General features: G+C 45.2%; 1 protein-coding gene across 1 annotated transcript; it reads right to left on the bottom strand.

Moving 5' to 3' along the window:
* Positions 1–4397: 4397 nt before the first annotated feature.
* cUnh2orf69 (chromosome Un C2orf69 homolog) lies at positions 4398–8030 on the bottom strand (the record flags this gene model as incomplete). The annotated part of the gene is made up of 3 exons (XM_079230727.1): positions 4398–4875; positions 5858–6096; positions 7785–8030. 3 exons carry the CDS (start codon positions 8028–8030, stop codon positions 4398–4400), a joined length of 963 nt encoding a protein of 320 aa, XP_079086853.1.
* Positions 8031–9706: the final 1676 nt, after the last annotated feature.

Here is a 9706-nt window from a genome sequence, read left to right as displayed (position 1 = left end):
CCTCCAGTCCTGTCGGGTCAGGGTGCCTGCAGGAATTATATATATATATATATATATATATATATATATATATATATATATATATATATATATATATATATATATATATATATATATATTCCTGTTGTGTTCATCTCAGGGCATGCTGCTCGCCCTCTGCTCACTTTGTTTTGTATTCTTAATGTTGTTCTTACAGGTCTATTATTATTATTATTATCATTATTTATGTGCTGGACTTATACTTTATATTGTTATGTAAATATGTATCTTATAAGGAAGTGTTGATTGCAGCGGCGGGAGAGGATGATTACGGTGTTATATTAAACAAGCTGTTGTGGTCACAGCGTGCTGAATAATAAATGGGGATGTTGGGGCTGCAGAGGATTGGGGCGATGGAAGGAGGTCTAGGTTGTAAGGGGGACTGGGAGGTAGGGCGAGACGAGGGGGTTTCAGTGGGGAGGCGATTGAATACTGGAAATATGTCGGTGTTGGAAGAAGTGATTGAAGGAAGAGTTTGAATAGTCGTAACTGTTAAGATATGTCGGCATGGATTGCTTGTTGGGGCGACGGGAAAGTGTGAGCGATGATTCAGTCGTTTCAGAAAGAGACGGGCGTGACGGAGCCGCTTTGTAAAGTGAAAATACGAGGTGCTATCGGTTCACAGGATTTGCCATCTTTTGTTGAATGAACTCTCCTAAACTCTGATCGCTCTTAATCCCCAGTGAAACATTCCTCTTTTTTTTGTTGTGAGGTGTCGAACCGAATAAGACCACATTGTGTTGTTGTTTGTGTTGTCGTCACCGGCTGGTACAATGGCCTTTGTGCGGGAGACGGGTGTCTCCAGCCACGGCCGTGCTCATCTGTATGCTGTCATCCTTGGAAACTGGAACAACACACTGTAAGAGATATTTATCTCCACGAGCAATTTAATCTCACAGAGTTAGCAGATTCCACTTGAGCCCGTCAGAATTGTATTCTCCGATCAGCTGGAACGAATATCTGTCTTTTGCTACTGTATAAGGGAACAAGCTGGAATCTTACTTCATCTCTCGAGTCAAGTGTTTTCAGTCGACTACCGTTTCTGATTCCGCTCAAAACGGGTGTCTCTGTCTTTTCACACAGGAAGTTTCTCACGTCTAAATGTATCAAGCTCAGTTGTACAGGAACGAGTGAAGGTTCCTCTTCCTGTGATATCAGTAAAAAAAAAAAAAACTAGTTTAAACTAGTTTTACGACTTGACGAGTAGCTGAGACCTTGAGATAAGAGGCTTGTTTTGCAGTGCGGTGATGTCAGGGATCTCACTTTGCAGGATGACGGGACGCTCGAGACGCGGCTCGTGTTTGCCGGCATTGTCCGTCTCGTCACTTGAATATGACCTATGCTGTGGTGTTTTCTGTTTTGTACAGCTATTGTACCGTGTCCATTCTGTGTGTGTGTGTGTGAGCGCCCTCGAGGAGCGGAGCAGCAGTAACACCCCGACGTTCCCGTTTCGTGCCGTGTGACCGCAGTGAGACCGAAGGACGCTGTGGGTAACAGACAAGCAAATAAATGTTTCAGAGATGTATGTTTATTTTGCATTTTATATTTTCTTTTTTTAATGTATGAGCATTCTAATTGCATTTGAAATGACTAAAAACAAAAAAGACACATAATCCTTATGGTGTTCTGATCAACTGCAGCTAATATGTAGGCGTCACCAAGCAAACTGGAAAAAGCTCATTAAAGGTTGTAGAAAATATCTGATGGTGTGTTTTTGTTGCCGTCTTGGTCAATCCTGTTCATCTGTCAATATTCAGATTTTTTTTTTTTCCCCACCTGCGCATTCAAGAGAGCTGCAACACACACCGCTCTGTTAAAGGGAGAGGGATGTTCTGAAGTGTATTACAATAGCATCTTAGAAACAAGAGCACGGGATCAAGGCAATGTACTGCTGAGAACGGGACAGCAGCTTCATGCACTTAAAGTAAAAAAAAAAAAATGTAATAAATCCATATTAGTTGACGTGTACACTTTACTTCATTTCCGAGAGTCCGTCCATTGTCTCACAGCAAAGTACAAATACAGCACACACTGAAACTGGCATTGTTTTTTGTAGGTGTGCACAGCAGTACATTGATCCCGTGCTGATACTCCAAACTACATCTACTGTAGGTAGTACTCTGAAGTACCTCAAACAACCACACCTCAAAAGAATCCATACTATCCTTTTAAATAGAGAAACCATGTGTCTGTTGCATTCTCTCCATCATTGGCTAACAGTCAACAGGACTAAATCACAGGGTGACAACTTAGCAAGCACGTACTTCTCTTGGGCGTGCGCTTGCTTAAATCGTACATGCAAGGGTAGTAAATATTATGGAATGATTTGAAGTTACATTCAGCACGATGAGCGACAGCCATCACCAGCATAGTGCAAAGAAGCTCTGTAAACTTACATAGAGGCCGTACAGACGGGAATACATGGCATTTCTCCCACTGAGAAGAAAAAAAAATGACCCAAAAGAAAAGTACATTCTAGTTAATACATCTTCCCAACTTACTTCATTTGAACAAAACCCAATCCCACAGCATCATTACAGTTTGGCTGGTTATAACAACAAATAGAACAAAACTGCAAAATGTGTCAGAGAAAAAGATCCAATCAAAGAGACAGCAAGTGCTGAGTAAAAAAAAAGGCATATGTAATAACATTAGTAGTTTGTTTTGACCGGGAACTTTGAGCGAGTAAACATTTGAATACAATCAAGAATCACAACGAGACACAAGATGAAGTCTGAACCCGACTTCAGACAGTCACGTGACAAAAACAAGTGCCGCCATCGACACAACGTAAACGGCTGTTCTGCTTTAAAAAAGGTGCAACGTGTAGAACCTGCTCCAAACAAATAGAGGTCAGCATGTCACCTCCACTACTGGGGTCCATACGGTCTACATGTACAGCCATCAATTATAGAAGAAGAAAAACTACTACATGTGCAAAGTCGGAGCCGGTCAAAAATGTTCATGTGTTCACTGACACTACAGGGCTGCACAGCTCATGTAGTGTCAGTGAACACATGAACACTTTGCTAGTTTCTTCATAGCAAACGGTAAATGGACCGTATTTGTAGAGCATTGTTCTAGTCTTCAGACCACTCAAAGCTTTCAACATCATCATTCACCCATTCACACAATGATGGCAGGAGCTACCATGTAAGGTGCCACCTGCACACATCGACATGGGCTAGCGGAGCCGGGGATCGAACCACCGATCCTCTGATTGAAGGACGATCCTGCTCTGCCATTGAGCCACAGTCACCAAAAGTCATTGGATTTACTTATGCGTCTAGAAACAACTTGTTTTTGTTTCGTCCTCTCCGCCACCAGGAGCCCCTCAGGTAAGTGGCTAGCTTCAGCAAATGGAATTCAGCCAGCAAAAAAATAAAATAAACACAACCAGGGGTCTGTGACGACTCCGTGGGCCGGGCTTTCACGCTGGCTGAATGCTAGTTGCTGAATGCTAGTTGCTGAATGCTAGTTGCTGAATGCTAGTTGCTACAGCTAACTGCTACCTGGAGGCCCATCTCCCAGAGCCGCCGCCTGCTCTCTACTTTCAGGCGAAGGAGTCTCCTGGTGGCTGGGAGGGCGAAACTAATCAAAGTAGAGTCAGGCCACTGTTATGGAGCGGGTCGTCCTTCAAATCAGAAGATCGGCCGTTCGATTCCCCGGTTCCACTTGTCCATGTCGATGTGGCTGTGGTGTGTGAATGTTAGTTGGTCCTGATGGACAGGTGGCACCTCGCATGGTAGTTGCCATCCGCGCATGAACGGGTGTGAATAATGACACAAAAGAGCTTTGAGTGGTCTAAAGACTAGAAAAGCGCTTTACAAGTCCATTTACCGTCTAACAGTAAGGAAGACGTCAACACTGTAACCGCTTCACATTCTGGGGAGAATTTGTTAATTTTCTGGGTGTTTTGATCTAAAACTCTGGCCACGTTTTACACATTGCACCTTGGATGTTGAATTTTAGATCCTAGCAGGAATTCAAATAGGCCACATAAGTATGTATGCAGCTGAACCACGAGGAATTCCCTCAGGAGCAAAAGCCAACTGAATATGAATCGTTCATGTTTCTGAAGGGACAGCTCTGCAAGCAGCTCGGAGCGTGATCCAGAATCAGATGTAAAAGGTTACATTCAGCCAGAAGAGTACAGACCACTCCCACACCTGCATAGTCCTACTCGGGCCACAGGGAGCAGGGGAAAAGCTCATTCAAACGGGTCGGGCCAAGTGCATTTAGCTGTGAAAGGTACAACACACCAGCAGGCTCTGAGTCTGAGCCCTTAAAGCAAAGAAAAATGAGGTAAGACCAACAAATAAGACATTCAATCTGCATGAAAGTGCTCACAAGCAGACTCAGAACTCCTGGATGACCCTGAAGTGGTTCTCGATGGAGGGGGGCTCGTCCTCAAAGTGCAGATTCTTCCTCGGGCGGGCCCCGAACTCCTCCAGGGTCCTGATAAAGTGTCCGTGCTCGCGGCCCACCCAGGCCCGCATGGGGTCGCGCACCTCGTAAGGGGTCACGTGGGCGTGGACCGACACCCCGCTGGCGGCGAGCTCCTTCAACAGCCGCTTGTCCGTCACCCAGGTCTCGCTGCCTCCCGGGTGCCCGCCGTCCAGCCAGTACATGTCGGAGACGGCCTCCACGAAGCGGCACATCCGCGGGTCGGCGCGGGCCCCGGCCAGCTCGTACACCATCTGGTTCAGCACCACGCAGCCTTTGCTGAAGCCCACCACCGCCAGAGAGAACCCCGAGGGAAGGCCGTCAGCGCCACCCGGTGGCCGGGGCGGGTGCGGCAGGTGGGCTCGCTCCATGCCGTGGCTCAGCAGCGCCCTGCCATCAGACACGGCAACGGTCACAACACAGTCACCATGCAGGAAACACTCATTTTCCTCAAGGTGAGGATTCTACTCGGTGGTCGTTTCAGCAGACTCCCTCTGGTTTGTGAACACTGAGTTCCTTTATTGCAATGCAGAGGTCTTTATGACCTCAGACAGCTACTGCTGTAGATATCATGTACAAAAGGCAGCAGCAACACAAGCGAGTTAACAATGCCAGTGTCAGCTTTGGTCAAATATATTTCTATGAGTTTTAAAAGAAACCTGAGGCCCGGTTGTTGCATTGTACAGCATCTGAAGGTCATAAGCAATATAATAATAAAGATAGAGACTACCTGGCTTATGGTTAATTATATAAAAACTGAAAGAGTGCATGAAAAAACATTTTCTGGAGTGATAATAGACCATAAACTTGTGGAAAGTGACTCGACAGAAACGTGTTTCTTCATCTTACTTTATTTTGACCCCCATGAAGAAAGGACCGACAACTACGATTTGATTTTGTTTTGTTTATTTGCTTCTAATTTATGATGTCGTGGTTCTTTTTTTATGTTTTTGATTCACTGCCATTTTGGGTCGAGTTAAAGAAAAGTTTTGTTGGGAATGAAGTGTATCAATGAGTTCAGGCTTCAGCCAGTTTGATTTCTTTCAATTTTTTGTTTATAATGATTTAGCACTGATCAACCACTTTGATAACGGAACGGTCAAATTGTTGTATTATGAATAAATTACACTAAACGAACATTGAGGAGCATTTATCAGCTAAATTGACAGATATTTCCCTCAGGAGTTGGTGGAGACCAAAACTAAAAAAACTAAAGGAAGAGAACATCAGAGTAACATTCCACATCGCCTCTGAATGGATGATGATGTTGACCTGTGTCTACAGTTAAGGGACAATGTGCAAAAATCACTATAATTCGGATGCTTTTTGTTGGCTGAGCTGATGAAATAAGAAAGAGCGTTGCTCTACAGACCTGAGGTGGAGGAACGCTCCGGACTCAGGAGAGTACGGAGAGTGCTCTGGTGCCCCGAACATGTTGCTCTCCACAAAGTTGCAGTAGCTGCTAAACTTGTGGAGGTACATGCGGCCGGCTCGGACCACCCACACATGGCGGTCCGGGAACCGTCGGCCCAGGGTGAGGGCGACCTGCTCCAGACTCCAGGAGAGCCAGCGGGCTCCTTCAGGCTGCAGAGCCATCTCCTCCTCGAAGTTCTGAAAAGACAACCCGAGGGGAGACGGTCTTTAACGCTGCAGTAAAACTACTTTTGCAAACTAGAGGAACGTGAAATCTACAATACACACATCTATTATCACTTCACATTTGTTTGAGTCTACAGATTTGTGCGTCCCGTAATCCCGGTTGGCCTGAAATGCGTTGTGTGATGTTTAGAGCACACAGCAGCGCAACATAAACGTATCCAGCTAAGGAGAAGGAGGCGTGGCAGTGCTATTGGCCTTTAAATGCTTAAATTCAGACAACTGACTTCAATCTGTGAGACAGACGAGACAAAAAGTCCCTCCCTCCCCTCCGTGGCTGGAGCCAGTCAAACTCATCCATCAGCAGCATCTCCTCAGGCTGCTCTCAGGCTGCGAGGTCCTGAGCGACAGCTTTCCTCATTGGTTTGAATAACATGGAAACATCACGCTGACGGCATTCCCGCGCATACGAGCGTCTCCTGGCTGATACCAGCACCCTGTGGGAACGTTAACACCGGCCGGGAAAGCCGCCTGACGAATTGCAAATGAGGACAGCGAACGGATGGATTGGGCGCGAGGAAAGCTTTATAGAATGAGGCAGCGCTTGGATTCTTGAAAGCAATTAGAAAGGAAAACAAATGGCTGACATTTAATCTTCTTTTACTCCTGTTTTTTTTTTCTTCCAACACTTGATTAATACGTGTCCCTTCCACTAAAAAAAAAAAAAAAAGGAACCAAAAGGCCTCCGACGAGACAGCTTTGCATAATCTGGCTGCAGCAATTAGACGTTTGGCCCAGGCTGGATAGAAGAAAGTGCAGACCTACGGTCTCCAATCATGGTTGAATATTCGCCATGGACAGACGAGTATCATCACTGTACTTGTGCGCAAAATACTCTGCTTGATACGCTTTGGCTTGGCGCTGTAAAATGCTTCTTTCTAGTTAAACCGTGTGGCTTATTACTAAGCCCCAGACAGTCTCTCTCCCAATAAACGTAACGTAATATCAACGCGGCTAAGAGCGACAGGGTCTAATATCTGCCCTCGCTCAGACTTACTGAGATTATTATTATTTTTAACAATTGTGTTATACTGCGACAGTAAATCATTATCTGTGCAGAATGGACTACACATTCCCCGAAATAATAAGGGAAGCCATTCTAATGCAAGCGAGGCTGAAAGTGGTTATGCAATAACATGCAGGCGAGTCCTTTGCTTTAGTGAAATAAAAAGGACTAAAGTCTGCTGAGAACATTACCTGTGAGGCGTCAGCTGGAAAGATTGTATACTTTTTATCTGGAGAAATACATGACCCTTACCCTGTAAAAGTCACATGGCGTATTGTTGGATGTCGTAAAGGCACTTAAATTACTTTTAAACTACTAAATACAATGTCATAAGAATACCATAATCCATCATTGAATAGATTTGTCAGTGATGTGTTTTAGTACGTGTATTCATCTAAATCAAGGTCAAGGAGTACATCATTTAGTTACTGTGGTTTCCACCTTTCCATCACCTCTTTAAAACATTGGCTTTCAGAGAGAGCGCAGGGATGAACAGACCATAATGTCTGTATAGCATTATCTCCTTGCACAGGCTTTTATTGACCTGCGTGTGGTCATTGTGGGTGTCAGTGAATGCGTCACAATAACAAGTCTTCCAGGGACTGAATTCACTTCATCACTCCTCCATCACACTCACCTGAATGTCCCCGTGGAAAAACACGACATGTCTGTTGCCGCTCTCCTCCTGCGGTCCTGCGGCGGTCTGGCCGTCCGGCTCGGGCCGCAGCAGCAGCAGTAGGTCGTTCACTCGGCTCGGCTCGGCTCCGGGCACAGCGAGCAGCCTCTGGAGCCTCCGCCGCGGGCTCCCGGCGCGTGCGCCCCGGCTGGCTGACGCGCGGAGCCCCGGGGGTTCACAAGATGTCGTCGCTGCCACAGAAGTCATGGTGGTTTTGGCCACAGCTATCCGAGAGACGCCTGCCGCTGCTGCTCGAGTAGCGAGCGTGGACTCTAAAATAAGAACATGATTTTTGGCGTTTTCTTTCCCAACGCAGTCACTCCCCGCTGTTGCTGCTGTCAGCTAGCTAGCTAGCTAGCTGTTAGCAACACAGCATCGCGTCATCTGCAGTTTACGTCAAAACAATGCATGTAAAAGTATGTGGTTGCAGCCGAAATCTGCTTACCATTGCATACTGTCCTTTATTTGTCGTCTGCCTCTTGTTTAAACTGAAGGATGACCTCATACTATTTATTTAATTCTCACTAACTCTGTCTGCAAGAGAGGGGCGTAACTTGAAGTTGGCGCTGCGGCTGGCTAGTTAGCTAGCTAGCTAGCTGCTCCCAACATGCTTAGTACACTGAATACAGAAAGTAAGTCGGACAAAGTTGCCACTCGTCTCGCGGTGACGTTGGTCTTTCCTCCGCTGTAACGAGGGTGTGGATCAAACATTAAACTGTTTAAGATCTACTAATTTAGCAGCACGCTAGTTAGCTAGCGTGCGCTAATCCCACCAGGTTTCTTCTTTGCGTTTTATCGGCGTCTTTACCAGCGTACAGGTGCGTTACCGCCACCTATTGGACTGGAGAGGGAAGCAGTAGATTATCATGAACGATCTATATAATCTTTCTACTTCTCTTCAGCAATTAATCATAAGATTGCCTACTTTCCAGAATGTCTTTCCAAGCAGAAACCCAATGCAATTGTGTGTTTTCCATCAGTCAGCCTTGATGTTAGTTAATTAATTTTGTATTGTAACAGTTGCAATCTATCAGTACATGTTTCCTTGAAGGCAGATGATGTGCTGCGTACTGGACTAAATCATAGAGGCCGAATCTCAGCAATACTATCATTCAAAGCTGTTTTTAAAATGTTAAAAGTACTTTATTTTATGATTAAACATAAATATTGTAACATGTATGTGCAATACCTCTCTAATTTGGCCTAATGTCATACCTGCCTGCTTAAATATGTTCAAAGTTCCAGGATTTAACACAGCTGGACCCGTCCTTTTTACTCTCTTTGTACTGTCCAACTAACATTCATATTATAGTGTGATGTCATATACTTACATTTTGGACATCATAAGGTTAACTCTTGATCAGATACATTACCTCACAAGTAGGGATCTCCTGTCTTTCTGAATACTTTCCACCAAAGAAGCTATCACAATAAAACTTTAAATAACTTAAACTCAGATTTTGCAATCCCCAGAACAGTCAGAGTTTTGCTGTCCCCAAGCGGCCCAACAATCAGTTCATGCACACACTAACCTTGTTACCTAAGTTTCAACTTCCAAGACATATCACACTCAACTATGACATCACACAATGACACATTATCAGGTCTCAGTCTATTCACAGGCAAGATCCCCAATCTATTGCATCTTTCTATCAATATGGAATTCCCCATAATGCTCCTTTTCCTTTGCTGGAAAGAAGTTTCCCTTAAGAATGTATACAATTGTGGTAAGGAGGCCACAGACAGCCTGCAATTAAGGACCCAGGCAAAGGGGCAGGGCCTTTAAAATGGGGTGGGACGCTCACCTGTACCTTTCTGCCTAGCAACACACACCTGAGAGCAGCCGTGTTGGGACTCATTTGAGTCCTTGAAGGAGCGACCAC

The sequence above is a fragment of the Taurulus bubalis genome (assembly GCF_910589615.1).
Source record: "Taurulus bubalis genome assembly, chromosome: 15".
NCBI classification, from domain to species: Eukaryota; Metazoa; Chordata; class Actinopteri; order Perciformes; family Cottidae; genus Taurulus; species Taurulus bubalis.
The sequence above is the reverse complement of the archived record's forward strand: the minus strand, read 5'-3'. Positions and strand labels throughout refer to the sequence as shown.